Source organism: Eutrigla gurnardus (genome assembly GCF_963514095.1).
Source record: "Eutrigla gurnardus genome assembly, chromosome: 8".
Classification (NCBI taxonomy): domain Eukaryota; kingdom Metazoa; phylum Chordata; class Actinopteri; order Perciformes; family Triglidae; genus Eutrigla; species Eutrigla gurnardus.
This window is the reverse complement of record NC_139922.1, coordinates 10,783,550-10,809,952: the sequence shown is the minus strand read 5'-3', so window position 1 is coordinate 10,809,952 and position 26,403 is coordinate 10,783,550. Positions and strand designations below refer to the sequence as shown.

The following is a 26,403-nucleotide window of genomic DNA, read 5'->3' as shown; positions in this document are numbered from 1 at the left end:
TTCTCGGTGCACGCGAGTTGTAATCGCGGTGGAAGCCCCTACTGTATGGAGGGTGAATGATGCCGCCGAAGAGAGCAGGGAAAGTCATATGGCTAAAAATAAAGTAAAAAAAATAAGTAAATGCATGTTATTATTATGATTTAATAAAATTGAGTAAAAAAAAAGACCATGATGCATATTTACATTGGCTACTTCCCCCCACCATTGTATTATAGCTGGCTGTATTTCCCTTTCCACTTCCAGCTGGCCTCAAACTCTGCATCATCAAACAACATTTAAGATAAAGATTTACAGAGAGAGGCATCAAAACTGGGGCCATAAATGTCTGCCATACAATGTAACCCACCTGAAATGAAACTGCCTTAATGTAATAGTTTTCCATGATTAAAAACAAATCTGAAACCAAAAGGGAGACATTTACCTTTCATATTTTTCATCATCACAGTCTACCACAAGGATATGATCACATGTTTTATTATGAGTAAATTGTCATCATGTTGTGTATGTTATTCTATTGTTGTTGTTATTGTTTTTACTGTGGACTTGCCTCAGACATGACATGACAATGTCTTAGGCACCGGCCCAAACAAATTTCCCCATGTGGGATAATAAAGTTGATCCGAAGCTGGTACTCACCGGGATGTTTCCTCACATAGCCCGGCAGGTCCCTCCTCTCTCCCTACGTGCTTCATCCAGAGCACGGTTCGGGGAAAGGACTCCGCCTGATGCCGACATTTTTACTTCTGTGGATATCCTGTATCATAGAAACCAGATGCAACTAAATCTCTCAGCTGAAAAAAAACTGCACCTCCAAACCGCTCTCAGGCGCTTCCAGCCTGGCGTTTTCATGTGGGGAAACATGCTTTGGTGGACACAGCCCCTAATATACAATACAACACACTGTCTGTCCATGACAATTGAATTGACATATCTACTGTTCCCGACATCTGGTCTATATTCTCTTTATCCCACGAGCATTAAGATGATTTATGATATAAATTATCTGATTCTGGTAAATGATTCAATTTCAGGCGATGAACCTGGCGTTATACCTTTGTAGTTTTACTTAGCCTGAGTTTTGAATGTGGAACTTTTATTTTGAAAATATATTTTTTATATTCTGGCATTTGTATTTTAACTTAAGTGCAAGATTTTCATGGGGGCCCAAATATTTAAAATATTGACTGTCAAAATTGAAAAATGTAGTTAAAACAGACAAATGTTTTTTTCCCCTTTCTCAGGAGAAATTATGTTGTTAACAACAGATGGTTTTTTTTTTATTAACCTTCGTCTCCTGATTTTTGTTGGGCACAAATCACCCCCTATACCTAAGATTCACTGAACTCCATCCTCTTGTCCAATGATGTTCGCCCCCTGTGGTGCTATCATCTCTGGACCAATGAGCTGAAGAGTCGGGCTGAGCAGACTACAGACAGGTTACCTCTATGACTGATGAGAGGATTTGTAGCTTGACCGTGGCCTGAAACAACATTTAACTGCTGATCCAATCACATAATAACACATCCCTAACTTCTTTTAGGGGCTTTGAATTTAGCAATGACAAAGGCACAATGACACTTATGTCTCAACTGCCAACATGTCAGTCAGACACTCATAGTCTGGAGACACTAAATAACGATGATTTATTTACTGCAAAACAAATAGGTGGGAGGACTCTGTGAAGTCAGCAGTCGGCTGGATGATCGAACATGCAATCCTGCTGAAAACACAACCTCCTTGGAGGCAGTTATCCTATGATGTATTTCACAGGTCACATGCTCCCAAAAGCGTGTAAGTGAAGGAAAGGGGCTTTGGGGAAATCTTCTCCGATGGAGGCGTTTGTGACGGCCTCTCTGTTTGGTACACTCTGCTGTTGTTCTGCCTGCCGTCTCCAGGGCTGAGTACCTGAGGGAGGCTCACCAGCAGCACAGGACTCACCTGACATGCCTGTTTCGTGGCTTTCATTTCCTGTTCTTTGTTTGTACAGCAAACCATCCGTGAGCACAATTTCACCCACAATAATGCCTTTACAGACACCTCACACCTGTCTGTTTGCATTTTAACTACAGTAAAACCCACAAAATACACTAGTTTCAATCATCATCAAATGCTTTAACAATATCTACTACACCCTCAATCCAAGGACTGTATGTACTTTGTATTACTTGCAACTGGAAATGGCAGCAATTCCAATCTATCACCACTAGAGGGTGCCAATATATTTGTGGCACACTTCATGTCATCTTTTTGCTCATCTATTTTCCTTCTTGTCGTTGTTTTACTGAACAAAACTGGGGATCACTTTTAGTTGCTTTGAAGCAAAAACAAAGTTTCAAAGTTTATGAGCCTCACTGAAACTCAACCACAACCAACTATGTGTATACTCTATTTTGCATGTTTACATGTTATTGTGAAAACTGTTAAAATTAGGTGCAAAACAGGTGTATTATAGTAAAAAATGAAGATAAGCTGTAAAAAAAAAATTTAAATAAAAAAAAAAAAAATGTTTAAAACATTTAAAAAAAAAAAAAAAAAAAAAAGTAAAGTAAAGTAAAACTAAGCAGAAACCAACCTGTAAATAACTAATGAAAATAGAAATAAAAATTAATTTTACTCATCATTGAGTTTTAGTATTTGAATATATCACTACCGGAAAAAAGGAGACAGCATGAATTTCCATCAACTCTTGTGACATTAAACCACAGAAAATGAACAGACATGCCAGGAGATGTGCATCGCTGCAATTACATCAACACTACAAATTTTTTTACTTTTGTGATTTAGCCTATATTCCTTGCTCAATTTAAATTTCGGCCATGATAATGAAGTGACATTTTTCACCAGGTTGTCCACATTGAACATAAGATAATCCTTATTAGTCCCGTGGCGGGGGCACATGCAGGGTTACAGCAGCAAAGGTGCAAAAACATCATCAAAAGCAAAAATAGAAACATGCAAATAATTAAATATATTCACCATATTTCACATAGAAAATATTGATAACCTCTGCGAGTGAATTGTCAGTCTTGGTGTGTGCGGTCTACTGCAGTGTCTAATGATGTGTGACAGCAGCTGGAAAGAGGACCTGGAGCTGTTTATATAACCTGCATGAAACAACACATGCCTTTTGTAGTCCATCTTTAGCAAATTGTAGTTTCACAGCAGCAGACCCACATCAATAGCATCCATTGTTCACAAGCCTGTCCACACATGTGTGCATCACCTTTTACTGTCCCCTGGAAACAGCTTCCTTTGTGTTGTGAGCTTGTTGAAGCTCTTTATCTAAATGTTGCTCAGATATCATCAAACTGATGTTTTACTGTGTTGTCAAGTTGGTCAATGTTTTCAAAATACTACGCATACGTTTAGTATGGGTTTGCTCAACCCGTCAAGGCTCATTCTGTTTATCAGGGAAGCTATGATCTTACTCTAAGTTTGTGTGTCTAAGTGTTACAGTTTACCTAGATCTCTAACAACTTTCTTCTTGAATTAGATTATGCTTGGTATTCTCATAATCTCCACTAGTCTCCTCTCCCCACCTCCGGGTGATCGAACAGTTATTATTTAGTACTATAAGCTATTAGGAGCCATAGAGACTGCAATGTGTTAGTCGGAGTTACGCACTGATACTAACTAGTGCACTTGTTGTCTATTTCTCCTCTATTTGGCATGTTTCCTCTTGTCTAGTGAGATCCCTCACACGTATAGATTCTAGATAGTCCTCCATCCCCATCAGAACTTCTGAGCCAGTTATGGACTTTATTGTAATCAAACAGTTGCATTTACTAAGGCCCCCTGCCAAGTTGCATTTGTGGGCAGTTTGCAGGCTCGGCTTCAGGCACACTCTGGTCTGGGTCCGGGTTAGGGGCTACTGCAGGATTATCTCACACATGTCTACTTTTAACTCATGTTTTTTATTTCAACCTTTGATCATGTGATTTCCTAATTAAATAGAGCCCCCCCCCCCCCCCCCCCCCCCCTTTTTTTTTATTTGTATTTTTTGACTGTACAGTTAGTTAGTTAGTGCATTCATTCCTTTGATTTGAATCCACATATTCTCTCATCTTCATCTTAATCAAAGTGTTTTGGAGAATATCATGAGTTACTCGCTGCATCGAGGCCGAGGTGAAACCAACAATACAAATAGCGCTAAACGCCTCCTACCTATTTGCGGCCGCGGTGTCAGAGTCGCCCAGAGACGCAGCTTCTCTTCTTCCGATCCGGTTCGTGACGCCGATGACGTCACGGTCCGAGAAGTCGACGTGCAGACGAGGCCAAACTCGGATGTGTGAACTCAACGGCGGTTTACTGCAGCAAACCTCTCCGAATGGTTACAGCAGTCGACATTTATACCCTAACCCGTTCACGTAGCACCACGCACAGCAAAGACAGTCGGTGGGAATTCACTAGGAGTCGACACACGTCATGATTAGATGGTCTGTGTATCTGTGGACAACATGCAGAGTAGACAAGTCCTTGGGAACACACACCATCCAGCAGGCCTCCTGTACAAGTTGTACAGCGTACAGCTGATATCAGATACAGATATTAGACATATAAGAACAAAATATAGTGATAATAATAATGTGATTCATGCAATTTCTACATTCAGTAAACATTCAATATAGCCTACTATAGAACTTGTAGGTCAAAATGCAGAAGACATGTCAACTGTACATGTACAGATAGTGAATATTGCATTACTATGATTACTTTTGAAAAGCAAACTTGGGAAATGTGTGATACCAATTGTAAAAAAAGAAAAAGAAAAGAAGAAAGAGATAATAAAAACAATAGCAGTGTAGTTAGTGTATAATGTAATGTTTCTGTTGTCAGTGTTTTTTCATTGTTGTTATTGTAAAACATGTCGCCTGTGTTCCGGCACAACATTAATCCTGTGTATGAAATGTTTTGTACATTTTGGATATTAGATCACATGACAGGCCTCGCTGCACGTCAATAATGACAACTGTATTAAGAATTCTGAACTCTGCAGAGAAACGTGTCACCAGGAGTTTCAACGTCTCACCACTAGAGGGTGATGTCAGGCTAATCTATGGAGGGCACCTGAGACCGAGGCTGACTGGTCCTTGGAAATGAAGTGATTAAAAACACAGTCATTTTGCTGTATTACCGTGTTGTTTAGGGTAGTTATCCGGCTATGACCACTAGGAATCACTGTGAGTGGTACGTGGGTTTGGCTTTTACAGCACAGTTAAAATGAGGAACGTTAAACTGATAGTTAAAAGCCAAATCAGTGAGTCTGGCAGAGAGAGGAAACAGTCATGGTGTTTAATTTTACCGTTCAGAACAGATCCAGTGACTCTTCTCTGTGGACAGAGAACGTGTAGTATGAGAAAGTCACAAAAAAAATCATAGTATAGTGTGTCAAAGACAAGTCAGTATAGTTTGTATTAAAAAAAAAGTACTACTCTACCTTCAGACCCTGAAACTAGCTGTTATTATCATTTTATAGCATGAGTCAGCAAAAGTCATACAAATGTTCATTGTATGCTAAAAAAATATATAGTAGTCATAGTATATTTTAAAAATTAAGTATATCCTAAAAAGTCATATTGTAGTATAATTTCGCAAAAAAACAAGTAATAAAAAAATAATTCTATACTATTTTTAAAGTCATATTAAAGATAGAAAAAATAATTCTGCAGTATTTCAAAGATAAGAAAATCATTGTGTATTGTGTACTGTAAAAAGTCAATGTTTAGTGTGTTGAAAAGATAATAAAAAACAGTGTAGTTTAAAAAAAAAGCCATCTTAGCTTGTTGACTGGCTCTGATGAGCCCCGCTGCCCGCCTGTTGTGTGGGATGACCTTTGGGGATGCGTTAAGCTGGCCGAGTCCACCAGGTTCCAGAGTTCAGGTGGGAAAAACCTTTTTCCTTCAATCGGATGCAGTCAAATGCCAAACCCTCCGTGGATGATGTCTTGACACAGGATTGTTCCATGATCAGGTCGTCTCCTACAGGTAGAATCCGTCTGGTAGAGGATTTGACATTACGAATCTCGACATGGTGGTTTCGAAGAGGACTTCAAACCACTCAATGCCCAGCTTTGCAGACACTCTCATAGAAGCTTCGTGCAGGTCCAAGCTAGCATCCAGGTTTTGGAGCTCAGCTGCACATCCCCAGCCATCAGCCAGCTTTCAAGCCGGAGGAAGGATGAAGTTACCGTACAACCACTTTTCTAGAAACATACTCAATCATTAAATGCCGTCCTTGAGACTCCATTTATTTAATGGAAGACACATCATATCATGCGTTAATACAAAAATATTCCAAATACTGTACACTGGTTCTCAACATTGTGCAAAATAAAAACACATATTTACAACTCCAGTTAATAAGGAGAAAGCCAAGGACATAAAATAAAACGAACCAAATTTCCTGAAGATGTAAATACTAATTTTGATTGATGCGTTTGAAGCTGGAGTCTTAACACTTGAAATGTTCCGATCAGAGTTAATAGACCTACTTGATCTGAAATGCAAACACATAGAAACAGTTTGTGCTGAAGGAAAAGCAACATGGATAATTGAGTCACATAAAAATGTATAAAAACATGCATCCGATTGGAACCATACGGATCACTTTCAGTTGTAAAATATTTACAGGATTGAAAGTTGACATTTAACTTGCATTTACTGTAAAATGCACATTGTGCGGCGGAGCTGAATCTATGTGTCAAAGAGCAGATAGTTACAACCACACATGTTCAGGGTGAGAACTGAGGTTAAGTAGCTGGAATGTTTTTGGTAGGTTTCCTTGTCTCGTACTCCAGGTTTCATAAAACTATTGAAGAGAAATAGCTGTTCCAGTTTTCCTCCGATAAAAAGTGCCCTGCTCTCAGACGTACATGGAAGGCTAGAAGGTAAATGTGGTCTTCACTGTCCCATTCACATCTAGAGGCGAGTCTCCTCCGCATTCATTTCCTCAACAAGTCCAGCAGCAACAAGTCTTTTGTTTGTAATCACAAAGTCTTTCATTTAAAAGTCAAGGTGTGTTTTCATTTCATCTGTAGGAGCTTCATCTTGTTTCCTGAAGAGAGAAAAACAATTAGCAGTTGAGAATGAACCTTTGAAAGTGAACGTTTGATAACAGAGCGAGGCTTACCCAGTCCTTTGAGGAATTTGTTCACACCGCTTGGCTCCGACTCAGGGTACGAATCCAGATACTCGGCCACTCTGACCTCAAAGAGACCTGGGAGGAAGATTCAACTGTTGAGCCATCGTGACAGAATGTGTAGAGAATTGATATCTAACTATAAAGCAAGGAATCTCTTTCCTTTGAATATCTAAAAAAACACTCATCCCATCCACTGCACACTTGGCAGGTATATGAAGCCCTTTTTTCTGAATTTGGTGCATTTTAGGCAATGTTAATAAGCTTTGACCAAACAAGGACACAGCTTTGTGCAGCAGCGGGGGCGGAGCTTCAGGACTCTAACCCATCGACTGCAGTTCACTTTTGCTGTTGGATCCTGGATATGATCTGCTAATGCTACATGAATGCTGGATAACATTACAACCAAACGAGCATGAGCGGATAGCCTACAGAGTAACAGTGTTTCTCTGTCTTTGCAACTCAAATTGTGTACGTTTTTGTCATATCAACTTATTATTAAGACTCATTATAGCCTTTATTACTGTAGTATTTACTTTGAAGCAAGCAACTAATATGCCTATTTCTACTTTATAACACAGTGGTTGTGGCAAAGAAATTTGAAAATAACCTCCATTAAGTGTATTTCACTAATGTTTCCGACCACGAGGAACCCCGACCTGGGTGTGTTTTTCAGTTAGTTTAGTTATTAGTTACTTTTCATCCTTTCTCTTACTGGGAATGTTGGTATTGGCAGTAGTAGAAGAGTACTCAAAACTGTTTCTAAAGTGAAACTGTTTTCTATTTAAAGTTGAATTATTTAACCCCCACAGTAAAGGTCAGAATTAATGAGAGGCATTATCAAGACATTGGACTTAAATGTACTAAACGTCTGTTTAAGGTGGAGCTTTCAAGTCTAGTTTAATAATGTAATTAATAATGTATCGTATTTTATTCTTATATTTCACAAGTCAAACCTGAATCTGCAACGTAACAGTAACTTTTCTCTGCCAAGTAAATGTAGTGCTACATTGTTGTCCTCTGAAGTAGAAGTACTAGTACATGGCTGACTAGAATTTTGAAGTTCTTTGGGGCCTTTTGTAAGTTATTTAGGGAAAGTTGCTGTTTGTGGCCCTTTCCTTGCAGAATGGTAACGTCTGGTATTTGTTCTTGTGAACCAGCCTGTAGGCCTATTTCACTGCTGTTTGTTTGTATGACGCTTCTGGAGAAAACTCCACCAGCCAAGCGTCCTGGCCGTTATGAACATGCATGTTGTGTACAGGCACTGCCCTAGTTCAAATGAACAAAGATTCTCTTCAAATGCAACATGGTTCATTGTTCTGGTATTTGCATGCACAGAGATGATCTTAACCCTGTTTTTAGGTCAGTGCATGCCATCTCATTAAGTTGGGTCATGTGTCTGCTTTGGTATGACTGAATTAAACAGTAGCAGTGTAGATCACAGGGTGCATCCACACTCCTCTTCATACTTCAAACACCGAGTATTGGTTTTGATGAGCTATACTCTGTCACAACTGAGTGTGAAGAAATGTAATCTTTCTTAGTCTTTTAAGAATTCATATCAGTGCACCTTAATGGAAACAGAGAAACTAGTCCCCACTGGTTAATCTAAACAGCTATTTCATAAACTCATGTAGAAACACATTTTTCTTTATCCGTTTTTGAAAGAATCCACCCTCATGACTATTGGCGCTGCTGCATCAACACATGTACCTCTTCCTCCTCCCTTGCGTAGCTCTTTGTCCTGAATAAAGCCAGCAAACATCTGAGTATCCATGAAGAGCTGCAGGAACTGGCGGACTCCGCGGGAGGGGTGAGATTTGCGGAAGCTGTCACGCTGGACCTCCCTGCTTCCGTTGGAGGACTCCAACATGTGGAGAGGATAGTGGCCCACCAGCTCAACGAAGAACCGCACAAAACCCTCCGATACCAGAGAGCTCAGGTCAGCCTGCTGACCTGGAGGGGACACGTGGTGGAGGGTTAATAAAAAACTAAACACACACATTTTACATCAAGAGCATGATACAGATATATTTTCATTTCCGCTCGACTTTAAAGGATTTTACTTACACTATGAATTAATATTGAAGTGTCTTTATTGTGGTACACAAATTGATGCACTGCAAATGATGATTTCATAAACAACCTAACTAGTTCACAAGTGAACATCTGATTACGGTTTCATCTGCCAAGTTAAAAAGAATTGAATAAACTAAAGACTCTGCAGGCATTAGCTGTCCATTTCTCATCATAGATTGAGCCCGCTAAACAAAAGAATCAGCTATACTATTATTATTGTAACCAAGAAGAGAAAGTAAGCTTGTCTGGTGATGATATAACAAGGCAGCTGTAAGATGTACAGTGTCTCTGTTTATACCAACCTCCAGATCTGGCTCCATCCTCCTGTCTCAGGATATCTTCCTTCTCCTCCAAGATCTGCTGCAGTGCTGCCTGCAGTTTACTGGGCAGGATGCAGTCTTCATCGCCCAGCTGTCACGCATCACAGGAAAGGTCACGTCATTTACAAACATACATCTGAGCCGTCTCGAACACACAATTAAATGATACATTGTTACTTTTTTGTGACCTGTATTTTATTTTAAATCAGGCTAATGTTTTCATTTCTTCACCATAATAGAGCTAGACTGCTTGTTCACGTCACGCATGACAATGTTTGAGATTATACCGATAATGAAAAGTCACCACAATTCATTTATTGTGAGTGATTTTTAATGCGACCCACAATAAAATAGTCCCATCCCTAACTGTCACAACAGACATTACTGATAGTTTTTGCTTCAGTGGGAATCATTGCCTGACCAGTGGACTGAAACATAACACTGTGTATTCTTTAGTGATGGGTGGCCCATGTGTTGATTGATGATGTTTGGCCAATCAGTTTGGATCCATTATGTCTTGTGATGCACAAAGGATGATTTAAATCATCAGGCAATCTTCCCAAGTATTTGGGAAATTACCCATTTCAAATCTCATGTGCTTCAGTGGCAAAAGAACAGAACATAATTCTAAATATCTACACTTTGCATGTCAAATCAGCTTAAGTCCTTTTATTCAACAATCATGTCTCATGCTGAGGAGGGAAGTTACATCAATGAAATTAGAGTTCTGTATATGAAACAGCTAATGTTGAGAGGGTGGCAAGTCGATCACTGCACATTAACTTGTCGTTAATATAGAAAGAGACATAACGATTGATGTCAAATAGAAACCCAAATTAAGACACACAGAAAAATAAATACAATAAACAAATGTGCTGATCGGGATCTGAATAAACTCAGTACTGTTGACAAACCTGCGGCTGCAAACAGCCTTCCTGTCTGCATCATGACATGATTCTAGTCTGGACTTACATCCTATGTAGTTTCACCCCTGCAGCACTTTTGAGTGTAACATCATTTTCTCCCTGTCACCCTCAAAACTATTCTGTGTGCAAACAAGGGACAAGTCTAGGCAACGCCATATTTCCCTAGTGGGACCGCGCCTATCACTCCCATTATACACTGCTATGTGTACAAACCTGAACGACAAACTTGTCTGCACATAGATCCACTATGAGCACCTGGGAATGAGAAGAAAGAATGACAGTTACTGACTGCAACAGTTCACTATTTCACAACAAGAGCTATTAAAAGCTTGGGTGAGCCTGAACCAGAAACTTGAGGGTGTTTCACCACAACTACTCACACACAGTGGAAACCACTGTGCAACTCACGGCCCAAAAACCTTTACGCAGACAGACCTTTATATTTAGACGACAAACTGGACAAAGATTTGAAAACACTGGACCAGAGTTGTGACCGACCTCCTCGATGGGCAGCTCCAGCAGCTCAGGCAGGCAAGGTGCCAGCACCCCGATGAGGAACGGGGTGGGGGAGCAGCTGATGTCCAGCATGCTGGCCGGTAGCACAGGCACAAAGGTGTGCTGCCAGGTGAAGGGGTACAGCAGCGCAAGCACCGCATGGCTACACCGAGACAACACACTACAGTCAACAGGGGAGAGAACAACAAAAACAGGATTCAGTTCTCACACAGATCAAATGACTCAAAGATGTAAAACAGAGCTTCCCTGATAATATTGTGCTCACGTTAGGTCATTATTTTCCAACCGCATCTTCAAAGTGAGGTTTTCTTTTAGCAAACGATGAGTTTGCGATGCAACTGATCCATGCTAATACCCCTCATGCAGTATGGGACTCCTTGTCCCTTTACAAACGGCTGCTATTATACGCCTCAGATGGAATTTTTAATAACTTCAAACTGATGTTTCAATTAACATTTCTTCTCCAAAATCTGTGGAATGTTAATATCCTATCTACTGTGAGATTATTAGATTTCTTCTCTAGGGCATAAACTGACTTAAAGAGGACCGATTATGCTTGTCCCTTTCTTTAAGTGTGTTATATGGTTTGTTGTGCATGTAAAAGGTCTCCATAGTGATACTGCTTCTAAACTGCTTGAAACTGAATTAAAATCTTGCCTTAAATAAAGACAAAATGTCCCGCTAAATAAGGACATGTTATTGTTGTTGCCCTGTAGAGCCCACTGAGACACTGTCAGTGATATGGGGCTGTACAAATAAACCTGACTTGACTTGCTGTTTGGACTTTGCCATTCCTGAGCATTGAGGCCAAGGTACACAGACATACATAACACTGGCCCTGGGCCCAGTGTGCTGTAATCAAGCATCAAACACACAGCAGGCACGTATCAATGGGTCTAACATTTTCAACTGTACCACGGACGCACCTGAGTTTGTCAGCGATGAAGATGACCCGCCTCTCGAGCAGAAGGGAGGCAAACACCTGCAGGAGATTCCCCACACTGAGACACTGCAGCAGACTGTCAAAGTCCACGTGCTCCAGTCTGGAGTCCACTGGTCGACACAAAGTCAGCACCTGGCAAAGCAACAAGAGTCTGGCTGAGTGCAAATTCAGTGGTGTAACCTGTAGCCGTTTACATCAGCTGTTCCACGTTGACTGTTGGGTCAGTGCCTGAAACCTGTAAAGACTTTAAAATAATCTTAAAATACATCCAGGTGGAGGATGGAGCTCAGAAATGTGAAAGTTGGCGTCTTAAGAGTCACCCAACTGCTGAAAGAGAAGAAAGCAGTGATTTTGCAGCAATTCATCTGAGTTTTGGGAAGGGCCATTTGTTATTTTGAGTATGCGAACGACTAAATTGATTATTGTTGAGTGTTGTATTTAGCTGTCCCAACATCAATTCTTCAAGGCTGAAATAGCTATCCCTATTGTTTACACAGACGACCTCTTCTTCTGACTCATTCTGCGTCTGCAGAAAGGAGCGGTTAGTTGCAACTAAACTACTAATTAACATTTCCCCTTTTGGTTTCAGGGTTACCTCATTCCCAGAGCCAGGGAGGAAGCTCTTGATCGTGACTGTGCGTCCAGGAGCTGGAAAAGGGGCCTCCATCACGCTACGCATAAAAGGGTAAACCAGCGCTGGGGAAATCTCCCTGCGCCTCTCCACCTCGTCCAAAATCTGGACAGACAGAGGCAGACAAATCACAGTGTGTCCTGAAAGAACTAGTGTTGATAAAGTCGAAACGACAGAACAGAACCACGTAAATGACGTTTTTTCCCCTTTGACCATACTCACACCTACTGTTACTGTAAATTTCCCCCAGCCAACAGGAAAACGGGTGTGACACAGCTACTCATTTCTTTTTAGGAATAATAAAAAAACACACCCAGGGATTATCTTCTAGACAAGCCTCATTCCACCCTAATACATACAAGAGGTTTCAAGGCAGCAGCTTTCACACACTTCAAGTAGACTCCCAGTACATTTTAGTAAATCCAGCTCCATTCATCTCCCTACAACGGCTTCTATTGGCAGAAACAAGGGAGCGGAAGCATTGTATGGTTGCCTTACCTTTGCAAAGAGGCTGAAACAGCCCAGTTTGCTGACAATACAATGCACCTCAGGAAGCCTCTTCCCTTTTCCAATGGGCTAAAAGACACACATAGTTTCATATGTCATAAAACAGGTTACAACAGAGATATCTTTGCCTCATCACATATTTACATTTTACAGAGTACAATTAAGTTCTCATCAAGAGCCGATTTGACCTTTTATTGAGTTTAAAAGTATTTTTCAATGACAACAACTAAACAAATTAAGATTCTAAAGTCCAAACTTTTATGATAGTAGCGGTCGGCTTATCTACCAATGAAAACATAAAACTCGTCATGTTAGGCTTGGCCTAATTATCGACACTAAAGATAGAATAAACACAACGTAGTTGAAGAGAGCCCAACAAGACGACCACAGTATGTTCACAAAGAAAACAGAAAAGGCATATACCGGTACACACCACATCATTTCAAGCTTAAAAAGTGTGTTTTGAAAAGTGTCTTACAAAGGCCTAAGAACTCTCCTTGTGAGGCAAAGAAAGGGGAAAATGATGAAATACTTCTTGCTCTCTGTCACTGATTTGTGGTTTACCGTCTGTTATTCACATATACTGATTCACATTTCCTCAGAGATGGTGAGTAAGCATGTGGCGGGCTGCCATGTCATCACACGAGACACACAAACAGTCACTGATTCACATGCTAATGTTACTCAGCCGCACTCACCAAGATCTTACGGCAGTAACAAAACCAGCAGCTGCCGTCCTCTCCAGTCAGGACGAAGGAGAAGGTCTCACTGTGAAACATCAACACACACAAGTGATTTTACTTGACTTTTTACTGCCTAAAACATATGTAATAGACATAGGAATGTGTACTTCCTTGTATAAAGAGGAGATGGGAATTACTTATGGTTGATTAATGTCAGGACTGTTTACTCTAAGGAGATATGAAGGCAGAGCACACAGGAAAATGGACAGGTGTGTCTTTTTATTAACTTGCACTACCACAGATAAGTATGTAAGGTCAGGGAGGCATTGAGATCATGACTCAATTTACAACAATGAACAATACCCGGTTGTAAAAAAAGAAAAGAGAGAAGAAGAAGAAGAAAGCCTCTGAGCACTCAGACATTTAATTAGATCAGTTGAAATCTTAAGTATCCCTGTGGGGAATTTGAGTTGTTGCAGCAACAATGTATGGGTTTCAGCTGAGGATATAAATAGGAAATGGTGGTATTAAACATAATGCAACTGATAATTACCATGCTTGCAAATACTGTACAGGAGAGAAAAGTTAGAATGCTTATTAGAACAAATGAAAGATCTGTGTATAAGGACAACAAAAGAAAGAACCGATATAAAGGAAAAGTGCATCATGTAACCACTGTGTCATTTATAGCCTATAAGATACAGTTACTTCTGTATACATCTAGCATGCTAACAATATTACTGTAGCGCATGTGCTGACCTTGGCATATGTGCGGAGGGCTTCCAGTCCTGTGAGTCGGGGAAGCAGAACTTGGGAATGACCTTGAGCTGATCCTCCGCCTCTCTGGAGAGCCGGGATGACTTCTCAAACTGAAACAGAGCAACTCCAGTTACAGCAATGGCGCTCCAAAATGTCTGGCCCATGTGAAATCTGTCATTTAATTGCATTATATGATAATTTAATAGAACTCATTTTAATTGAGCGTGAGGTATTAAAAGGAACTTCAGTAGGGTTTACTGTCTCAAGCATATACATAACCTCTTGTTCTCCATCGCCACCAAGTAACAATTAGTACCGTCTAATAAAGGTGCCTGAGACCAAACCTTCGCTCAACATTTAAAGCGGCTGAAATATGAATAAAAATGAATATGGAAAAACTTGCTTACATTAAAGCTCTTGACTGTAAACCTGAGAAATTCCCCTTGAAATAATTGAATCATGTTCCTTTAATTTTGCCAAACAAGATTATATTTTGGACATGACCTTGTCCTAATTGCAGAGAATACCACTCAGTTAAAGCACTATAACCAAAGTAAAGTTGTGTGCTTTGCCTAGAAGAAAGGTGAGCTCATGTCAAAAGCTCCATCTCACCAGTTTGGGGAACTGCTGCGTGATCTCAGGGGTGTAGGTTTTTCCTGGGGAGCCTTTTCTCAGCGACACCACTACGAAGATCTGGAAAAGCTGCTGCTGCTGCAGCTGGATCAGGTCTCTCTCCAGGGTGCGGTAGCCTGGCCGGCGTTTCAGTGTAGACTGGATGTAAACTGATCTCCTGGAGCCTGCTGGACACCACACAATGAGACTATAGAGTAAATGCTTGTCCTGGGACATATACCATCCAGCACGCTCATGCAATATGAGTCATTTTAAATATTAACAAATGTACAGTTTCATTGTGACATTTATTCTTAAACACACAGTATCCAGAAACCACTGAGCGCTTGGCATTTTTGATTGATAAATGACTTATTATTTCAGCACGTCATGTTCCCATCATGTACAATTCGGTGGTCCCACTATGGTTGTATGTCACTTGATTGGACAGAAAAATGCAACATTAACTGGCAAAGAAGAGCGATAATAAATTCCCTGGAGCTAATAAATTCTTTAGAGATTCTATGAATGTTTCTTTTTTGACGCAGCCCTTTGTTTACACTTGGGAGTGTCGATGATAAATACTAACTGAGAAAATTACAATTTCTTACTTAATTCATAAAACCTGTTTCCAGAAAGAGACACAGTAGACATTAATTCCATGGTGATACCTTTGGCGATGTCCTCGGGGTCACTCTCTGTCCCGCTGGTCTCTTCTATTGTGGATATGAATCAGAGTAGGGACGATTAGGGAGAAACAAGGGAATGGAAAAGACTTGAGAAGCCATAATTGGATGCAGACAGTCGGCCTTTGTTACACAATCAGGGGCTTCACCTGCACAGCTGGCCTTGTGTGTACCATCGAAAAGCTGGGTATTTCCCCCGAAGAGGCACGAGCTAATCTTATTGAAGTGTTGATGTGAGTGACATTTATGACAATCTGTGTGTGTGTGTGTGTGTGTGTGTGTGTGTGTGTGTGTGTGTGTGTGTGTGTGTGTGTGTGTGTGTGTGTGTGTGTGTGTGTGTGTGTTTTACCTCGCATTGAGACTCCCTGGTTCTTTACCCTCTTCCTCCCCCGCTTGTCGTCAAAGATGGTCTCGATCTTGTTGACGTACTGTGTAGTGGAACACACACAGGTACTTGTCAGCCCCATAATTTCACAGCCATTATAGCATCGTGATTACAGAGAATCTTGATATAACAGCCACTAAGAACATGATTATATTAGAGATTGTCAGCATTTTTTTTACCTTACATTCCTGCATTCTTCTGTTAATGCCATGAAAGAACAGAGTGGAGTCGTGGAGTCTCGTCAACTAAATAACGTCCTGCATTTCTACACAGACTTGTGCTCAACACACAAACAAACACTTACAGGAAGCTAAAACTTATCTTTAACGGGACACAACACACTGCCAGTTCAGGAAGCCAACTTGAATGACAGTGTATGGAAAGAAAGTAAAATGCCCCGACTACAATAATGGTACAGCTGTTAAGCAGAAAACGCCATAATGAGGTGTTATCATGTCTATGCCCCTTTTGATTGTTTGAACGACATTTTCAGAGATGTGATCTACAAGAGTTTCAGCGCAGCACAACGCATCTATGATAAATGTTACGAATCAGTTTATTTGTTCCAAACCTTTTGTTATTAAGTTCCATAATGGAAAACAATCCGGTCAACAAAGACATACTGTTTATAACACCTTCCTAAAACAACCTTCAGTGACATTTGTTGAACCGGCTGGTCAACACAACACCCGTGCCATGTGGCTTCTAAAGCTATAATCCTTTTCCAGTTATCACCTTTACATATATATGTCCATACATTAGTGCGTTTCGTTACTGTACCTTACTGCTAAAGTTTCTCCACGTCCATGCTCGGCCCACTGCCATGAGTCGTATGTTTGAATAAATGTCTTCTGTCTGAACTCTCATGAAGTATTCCCGCATGTTGCTCTACGACTATCTATTTCTCTCAGCGTCTTCTCCTTCCTGCTCAACAAGTCACACCCCCTTCTGTTATTTCCAACATGTCGCACGATTCCCCATTAATCACAGCGCATACCACTTTGTTTGTCTACAATAGGGCAATTCAAAACCAGAATTACTGCCTTGCGGTCATTCCGTCCGGCCACAGTCGTCACCAACGCGAAGACATAAAACCAAAACACGTCCGTATCAATCACAATGACACACTAATGTAGGATGTACCTGAGGTGTCCTCTGTATTTTTTGAGTGACTGCACGTCGGGGTGTAGCTGGTTTGGGAGTATTTGCAAGTGTTGACGATTTGGATGGTGTCGACGTTTGGAACCTCCTCCTCTCCAGTTTGCTAGCGTAGCCTTGCAACGTTTGGGGTTTAGGAGGCAGCTGGAAGACAAGTGTGGAGTCATTGCTTGGTCTTAGGTAATAACATGGTATCAAAGTGCAATACTTCCTACTCCCTCCCTTAGTATCTCAGGTCAGGCCAGGCTCATTTTATGCACAAATTCACAACTAATGAAAACTATTTCCGAAGTGTGAAAAGGAGGCATGAATTGTGTGTCTTCCATTACCTTTGGCTTTGCAATGGGGAGACACATGGGAGATAGCTTGACATCCTCATAGGGGGTATCTCTGGTCATTTCACCTGGGTGAGGACAGAGTGATGGGGGAGAAAAGACAGGGTGACTGGATGTTTCAGTAGCTAAACGTTTCACCACACCTTTCAAGAAGAATAGTATAAAAGCAGATAAACAACTACACTGCAATTCATATGGATACAGAAAGGGCTGCAACTAACTGTTATTTTCATTTCAAAACATGCTGTGCATCATTTTGCAGGTTAATGGTTTAAGTGTTGAACATCTAGATACAAATACTTTTCATTTCACTGCAGAACCTGTGTCTAATTCCTTCCATTGGAGGTTACTTAACTGCAACAGCTGATGCAGAAGTATGAAAACAATGCCTTTTTACTACCTGTCCCAATTTATTACAAATCACTACATTGTACAATTGTGCAGTATTTCAAACTTCAATATAACTCTCAAAATATCTTAATATTCCAGAAACTAGAAGATCTGTGTGAAACCAGTAGGAAACGGGAATTTTCCCCAGTTGCTCTTTTTCCGGATTAGTTCCTGTACAACATCCCTCTTTAACAGGTTCTGTTATGGTAATATAATAAGTTATAAAGGGGTAATTTACAACTGTAAATTCAACCAATGACAGGCACCCAGCAGTCTTTATAACATCCTGTCTTTGTCTCCTTTTAAACAAAACCAGTGCTAGGTTAAGTGGTTTAAAATACATGACAGTGAGTGTAACGATCAAAAGCTACAGAAATGCATGCACAATCAGCTCCAATCATTTCTGAGTTTATATGACAAGGGGGGTTCGACATACAAACAATGTCCTCGTAAATATTGTCGTCAGAGTAGGCATGGTACAGCCCCGAGTGTCGCTCCTCGCCTCCCAGAGTGCCTTGCTTTGCCGTCAGACGTGCAGCATCCTCGTACTCAAATGACTTCCTGTGGTGGGGAGGGAAGGGAAGGGAAGGGAAGGCAGTGTAAAAGAGAGGCCTGGCTGCTGTCCTAAAGATAGAAGCCATGCTATTGTTCACTCTTTTGTCTAATGTTAAGTCAGCGTCCCACCACAAAATTCCTTATGTTGATATCAAACACAGCAGGACAGACAAGAGTGTGATAAACTGTCTTGACAGGAAACGACTGAGCATATGGTCCAAACGTTTAGAAAGCAAAACAAGGAAAAAGACTCACTGGATTTGGACAGATAGCAGTTGGCACTATGACAGCTGTCATCGTAACAATTAGGTCACAACTTTCCTCCACTGAAACGTTTAAAAATGAAGACGAACCTGCACTGCTTTACACTACATGTCTATTCACACACATTCATACGGATACAGAGGAGCCACCTGCCCATCAGGATCTAATCTCACTCATTTGCACACAGCCTTCGAGGCAATTTGGGGTTCAGTATGTTGCCCAAGGACACTCGGACGGTTTGCTCTACCTCAGAGCTGCAGCCGCTGCTTAGAGCAGATTTACTTTCATATAAAGTTTGGGTATAAGTTCAAAGCAAGTTTCATGTGATCATGTTTTTCCATATACTTGATTGAAGGTGCTTTTGTAATGTGCTGAAACAGAGAATACAGTCATATGATTCATGGTTCAGTGTGATGTCATGCCGAACCCTATGGAGGAATCTCATAATGCACAAGAATGAATGACAGCTAATGGCTTCCTCTGAAGTTGGTAAACAAGAAGCCGTGTCAAACTATTTTCACCGTGTGCAGATAGGACAGGAGGACTACAGGTAAGAGACAAGTTATTGACATAATGACTACAATTATCACAGTTGTTGTTTTGTTCATCATTAGGTGTACTGTTGCAAGATTGGGCTAGAATTTAGCTTTCATCCCACTAAACCAGCCACAACTCTCCATGTGTAACATGACTGAGACCGACAGGCTACTGAGATAAATAAATGAGAACTGATGTCCAACAAAAAAAACAAAATGGCATTCCACTTTAATTCAACTAGGCTGCATTTTTGTGCTATTGACATTATTACTTGACTTGTGACTGAGGTGAAATGCAGCGTTGTCCAAAAGATTGCTATTCTAAGTATGGTTTTGAGTTTGCCTCATAATACATGAATGGCTGCATGCCTTCTTGCAATAAATGTCACCTTTGTCAAGATTAAGATGTTCCGTTCTGTTTATTAAACTTTTTGAGTTTGTGGTGCCGTCTGTAAAACAGAAACAGGTGTTTCTTTTATTTTGCTCACCCCATTTATATCAGTTTACGTTATTTACATTTTTAATAACAATGTGAATTTGTATTCATTACAGACTGTCAATGGGCAGTGTTTAGGGCTGAAGCCGATCCCAGCTGACTTTGGGCGACAAAGGGCCAACATTTAGATACATACTCGCATTCACACTTACTGGACATTTAGAGTCATCAATTAACCTATCCCCATCCTGCATGGAGAGAACCCGGAGAGAACCCACGCTAACACAGGGAGAACATGTAAACTCCACACAGAAAAAACCCGAACCAGGAACCCTCTCGCTGTGAGGCGACAGCGCTACCCACTAAACCACCATGCAGCCCGTCATTTTTTTCACTCTTCTTTATATCTTTGTTTGGTACATTTTTTGTGGCTTTGTTTTATAGTTTAGTTTCCTATGTTTTAGCAGTTTAAAGACGCTGGCCTGATCCTCTTATTTCACTTTCAACTGGATTCTGTTTTATGTGATCGGCCTACTGTAATCATTTTTGACCTGTTGGCCCCAACAATGAAAACTTCATATCCTTTCCAAAATAATTTAATAACATACTCCCCCTGAAAAAATATATCTCTACATAATTTATATATCAAAATCCAATAAAAAATGTTTTTTATTCCTGGGAAACAAAAAGCGAACCATGCTTATATAGGCAAGTATTAAGCAATAATATCATGACATCCATCCATCAATCTGAAACTTTGGCTCTGCACAGTTAGAGAAGGTCGTGAGCTAATCTTTTCAAGGATCAAATCAAATTCCTATCACGTTACATCCCGCCTGCCTGTCCTGTTTCCCTCAGAAATACTCTTTAAATAAGATCATAAATCATCTGCACAAATAATGGATAGCGAGCTGGACAGCTTTTTCAAGTCACATATAATGATATTTATGATTATCCCGATAATTGAAATTCACCACGATCAAGCCATGATAAAATCTTCTATTGTAGCATCCCTACTAACATCTTATCTTGTGTTTTGCTTAGCCTTCAGTAAATGAGAAAAGGCGAGTGTGAGAGGGTGGGTGTGTGTGTGTGCGTGCCTAATGATGATGACGCCGAACCATTGGCTGCGTAGGAACTAGGTCACATCCAGACAATAGAGAACAATGCTGCCAGCTATCATGTGACATCACACCTGGATGCCAGCCAACACTCTGTATTCTCCACAAAACTTCCCCAAATATGTCGCTGCTATACAATAAGATCTCTGTTTTAGTCTAAAGCAGAATGTTTAATGTGCATTTGTGAATTTCCATATTCTAATCAGCTGGAGCGGTTTTCTTGTGAAACATGAATTAGATCAAAAACAGCACTGCAAGATATCCCATCCATTTAAACTGCTTTTATTGCATTGACTCACCTGTTCTTTTTATGCCTTGATATCCCATTAGTCTTAGTTGCTGGACATGGAGGAGGTGGGAAGCTAGGTGGGTGGGCTACTCTCCTACTCCTCACTTTAGAATGGTTGATATGAGGGGATCTGCTGTCCCATCCCGCTGTGTGCCCTGTGTTGTTGTTGTTGGCTCCCCTATACTGGAACGTCCGCAGCGGTTTGGGAGGAGGCTGAGCTTCACCTGAAGACTCCCTGCCTTTCTCCCAGAGCAGCCTGTCCCCCTCCAGTTTACGCCAGAAACCGCGTGACGTGTAGAAGTTTCCAGCAGGCATGTTGTCTCCTTGGTCATCAGTTGATAGAGGTAGTAGAAGTTTAGAGACTACTTCAACATCCAAGATGCGATCCTTTTTTTGGTCATCGTTGGCAGCGCAGATTTGTTTACCTGTAGAGTCAGTGGAGTTAGCCTCCACTTTGGGAGAGGCAGAAATGTGTGCTTTGTTTCCTTGGGTTGGGGTTGAACATTCAAAGGAACATTTCTGAAGAGGTTCTGATTTCCTATTAACTGCATCATGTCCAGTTTGTGCTGGGGATTCCCTAAAATCTAAGGCCAAGCTCTTAGATTTGGAGAGGCTGGGTTTTGCGTGATGCCCCTCTCTCGATCCCTCATGTGAACATCCGTTGCCCAGGACATCTGCAGACAGAGTTCGGGATACAGTCGGAGGATGTGCTTTCACCCCGGCATCCTGGCTGCGACCTTCCCACTGGGAGATCTTCTCCCTGATGGTAATGCCCTTCTCATGAGAAGGGGGCCTCCCTGACTGGCGGCCCTGCCAAGCCACGGTGGCCCCTTTCTGCAGGCGATCAACCTCACCACCCCCTTGCCTGTCCTGCTCCAGCCTCAGAGCCAGCATGTTGAGAGGGGGCAAGTGAATGCATCAGGGATTTCCTCACAACAGACAGGCAAAGCCACGTAATCTGTTCTCAATTAATCCAGAAATGATCAGCGAAAAAAAGATGAAACGCAGGAACGCCGCAAGGTTTATGGTTGTAACTGATCCTTTATGTCTTGCTTCGTCTTGTGTTAGCAAATTGTCATTTCCCCCTTGCCTCCTTTTGTAAACAACCTAAAAAGAAGACAAGACACAACAATTACTCATCAATCACTGCACTTCAAAACAAGCCCAGACAGCAGTCCACAGGGTCAAAGGGATAACGCAGGAGAACACAGTTACTTTTGAAACAGCAAACATCTGACACAGTCCACAACTTGTAGGAAGAGACGGAGAGACGTTCAGGAAGGACATGCTCCTGTCAAGGTCGGCTTCCAAAAATAAATCCAGTAAGAATAAGAAAAGACAGTGACAGGAACACGTTACCGCAGATTTTAGCTGCTCTGTGGCCGTGTCTTGAACCGCCTCAACACCCTCCTCTAGCCTCAGGGGAATTCTGTCTTCTACGTAAACCTCTTCCTTGACCGCAGAGCAAACTCAACTCAAAAACAAAAACTCAAACCATAGCTGGCCAAATATGAAACGCCAACGATAAAGCAAAGCATTAAATCCAATTTAGTGTTCTTGCAACGCTGTCTTTGAGATCATGGGGAATGATGTGCATTGGAAGGGATTTAGAGGTAAGAAAGCACATGATTCTGCATAAAGAGCCAGTGACAATTAGGGGGAATGAAGGAAAACACTGTAACCACACCTATCTACACAGTGGAATAAAAGCTTCTCAAATAGTTTAACCATTTATCAGATGCTAGATACAAACATACAGGACTGTAGAATCCAATAAACTGATGCCTTTGGCCAAAGATTAGAATGTGAGTGGTATAGAGCTCTGATCTGTGCTCGCTCTCACCCACTGCTATCAAACACTGAGACTTGATGGAAGGCTCTGCAGCGGCATCCACCCTGACTCACTCCTTGAGTCGACATCAATGCGGTCACTGTACACTCTTGTACTGCAGCTCCTGGCTTGCTGGAACTAAACCATTTGGACACGTTGCACATCAGGACCGAGGCTGAGAGAATGTGGAGAAGGGGAGACATGGTAAAATTCCACTGCACAGCTCATGAACATAATAACTCTATGAGTCTGCATTCCATGCAGAGTTGTACAAGAGGGGGGGGGGGGGGGGGGGGGGATAAATTTAACTAGAGACAGTTGGTCAGTCAGTTTTGCAATGACGCCTTTGTTCATTTCGACCTAAATCAAATGTATGTGTGTGTGCACTGGAATGCTGCTCAATCATTGCCAGACCACGCAATGACAATGCGTCTCCCGAACTGACCCACTTGCATTATTTCTCTGTGTGCGGTATGCAGTGCAGGAAGGCATGAGTTGCACTTCCTGAGCTGCAGGAAGAAGGATCAGCCGACTGTCCATAATTATGGTGCACAGAGATTTGCACCCAGTTGAAACCACTGATTTGAGCTATGTTTGGATCATCTATATTCAAACCCTGTGATGGTAATCAAACATTGTCTTTGACACACAGTAAATCTAGAAATAAACCAGCTACACCAGTTTGGCACGCGATTAGATGTTGTGATGTCACATCACAGAGCCAGAGTGTCAAAATGAACCTCGCTGACATTTATTAGGCTGCAGAAAGATATCGTTGTACTTCCCAGTGAAACTCACTGGCTCATCTGTGTAGAAACCAGACAGGAGACCCGTGAAGCTAAAGTACCCCGTCATCATGTGGCAGCTAAATCAAACCTAATTGCACCTTCAAAACCACCACAAAACACCCTCCCAAAGGAGCACGACATGACACAGCATGTTGTAGGTGAGGTGTTGCTGCACTGCGGTCAGCCATCAGCAATGACAGCTAAAGCTAGAATGTAAGAATAATGTGGGTCTGCCAGCGTAAATGGATACACCAAGATAAATTGCCTGAAAATGACTGATCCATCACCAGCCACCAGACCAGTTTGTGTGCAACTAAATATTCATTTTGACAGCACCGGTGAAGCTACACCACTTAATTTGTTGTGGATACCATGTTAAAAAAACAGCTATGATATAAAAAAAAAAAGGGGTTAGAGCAAAATGAATGCAAATCAATTCATTAACAGTGGTCCTGATGGTGATTTGACCCTTTTAAGTGGAATATACATCTCAGTTGATTTCAGTTGTAAAGTCAGTCAGTTGTTAATTAACTCCACTGCTTTTCCTAAATATGACAACACCTGCAGAAGATTTCCATACAGTAGCTACACTTTTGCATCAAGGTTCAAAGACCTTTAACATTGTTAACGTGTGTAGATAACCATATAATGGAAGGGAGAGAAAAAACCTATCCCTCGTTCTGTTACACGAAGAAAACATCCGAAACTCCCTTCAGAACTATCAAAATTTAAAATGTCCTTCCTGATTGCAACGCCTCATTCTATTAATATGAATTCAATCGCACTCGGGGTTCATAAAGATCTTTACTCTGTAAAACGGCCGTAACGAAAAGACAAATAACCTAAAAGTAGCTGCTTCACATGGTTCTCTTCCTATCACCACGTTCAACTTCTTCTTTTTCTGCTGGAAACGATACAGGATACACGTTTTCGTAAAATATGAAGATTTATATTGCACGAAAAAAGCACCATTTAAACGATTGGATGCACGCCGAATGGAACATCAGGATTCATTGATTTAGAAATACATATTTGATACTTTAAAGTTAGCGTTAACTATAACTACGACGTATATAGAGAAATTCGCCTAAGATAACTGATTTACACACTTCTACGACAGCTAATAGGTATTAGCTTACTGAATGCAGCACTCTTACGTTAACGCGTGTAACGTTTTTGCTAGCTTTAACTTAACAGTGATGTAGTCGGAGGAGTTGTGATAGATAGATAGATATACAACCGCCGTAACAACACATGGGAAGATGCATAAACGTCATGCCCCGTGACTTACCACTGGCAGTTAAAAACGATGAGCAAAATCATGTTCTTTCCTAATTTTTCTTCCGAGAAAATGAAAAACAAATAAAAAGCCGAGTCCGCTCGCTGGCATCGTTCAAGCCCGGAGCAGCTAGCAGTCTGTAGAAGTCCAGCCGTTGGAGTCCACGAACAGATAATGGTAGCTTATTAGAAAATATACTTTTATGAAGTTTAGCCCGTCTAATAACGAATAACTGCACACAACAACAAAGAAGATATCCACATACTGGAGAAAAGTAAAGCAGAACACTCCTCGCCCTACTTCTCAGGACAGTTAGTGTCAAGACAGACACACAACTTTTGACTTCCGGTTAGAACTTTCAAAATAAACTCCCGGACAGCCGCCAACATGAAGTGAATTATACAATTAATCAATGTTCCACCATAACATTAAAACGCTCCGTTTTGTGTCCCCCCTATGTAGCTATATGTTCAGTGGTATAATTGTATATGGGTTTTGAAGGCAAACGTCTTTTTATCAAAAACTGCAGGAGGTTATGTTTTACTGTTTTCGTGTCTATGTCACCGAAGTGTGGAAACGCCAAAAATTCTCATATTGAGTCAAAAAGGGGGAAGGAGAGGAAGAAGAAAATAGCATTCCAGTCTTTTATATAACAGTCAATAGAAGATAATGATGTATAGCCTAGTAATTACTAGCCTATTTACCAATTCAAGGTAAATGCCGTAAACAAGCGGTGGACATAGTCATGGTGAATTCACCCAGTGAGAGCATACACTCATGTCTATAATGTTTACTGAGATCATAAATCAGGTGAGAAGTAGGGCCATTTTCTCATAGACTTCCATGCAATCAGACTTCTTTTTGCAACCAGAGGACAGCCAGTAGAGAGAATGCAAGTTTAAGGCATTTAAGCTTGACTTCACTTTTCAGAACTGGAGGTCACCGGCTGCTAAATCCACAGTTGTTAATCCACACAGGATTGTTTGTCAGAGGTAATCTGTCAAAAACTGTCCCTCACTGACCCGCATACCTACTTTGCTCACGTGTTTCCCCCAACTAAATATTAATTCTGTTTTTTTAGACACAGATACACATTTCATCATAGACCGATTACATCTCTATTTTTTACAATTTAGTTGAACTTATTTTCCAGGCAGGTCATTTTACTTCCGGTTTGACTCTAGGTGTTTCTGTCACGCTTGACGCAGCTGTGACTGTGAGAAAGTTTGGTTGAATC

General features: G+C 41.1%; 1 protein-coding gene across 2 annotated transcripts; it reads right to left on the bottom strand.

Moving 5' to 3' along the window:
* Window positions 1-6,231: 6,231 nt before the first annotated feature.
* Window positions 6,232-25,439, bottom strand: dennd2c (DENN/MADD domain containing 2C). 2 transcript variants are annotated; one of them, XM_084014643.1, is made up of 19 exons: window positions 25,179-25,439; window positions 21,279-22,375; window positions 18,504-18,628; window positions 17,672-17,745; window positions 17,328-17,486; window positions 16,149-16,227; window positions 15,785-15,829; window positions 15,114-15,301; window positions 14,502-14,611; window positions 13,758-13,827; window positions 13,051-13,128; window positions 12,517-12,657; window positions 11,905-12,053; window positions 10,961-11,138; window positions 10,676-10,717; window positions 9,519-9,627; window positions 8,851-9,093; window positions 7,129-7,215; window positions 6,232-7,053 (listed from the first exon to the last, which is right to left on the bottom strand). In XM_084014643.1, the coding sequence occupies exons 2-19, from the start codon at window positions 22,160-22,162 to the stop codon at window positions 7,022-7,024; spliced, it is 2,793 nt and encodes a 930-aa protein (XP_083870769.1). In that variant the 5' UTR covers window positions 22,163-22,375; window positions 25,179-25,439; the 3' UTR covers window positions 6,232-7,021. The 2 variants fall into 2 exon arrangements, with proteins under 2 accessions (XP_083870769.1, XP_083870770.1); XM_084014644.1 differs by having other exon boundaries at window positions 15,114-15,298; window positions 25,179-25,438.
* Window positions 25,440-26,403: the final 964 nt, after the last annotated feature.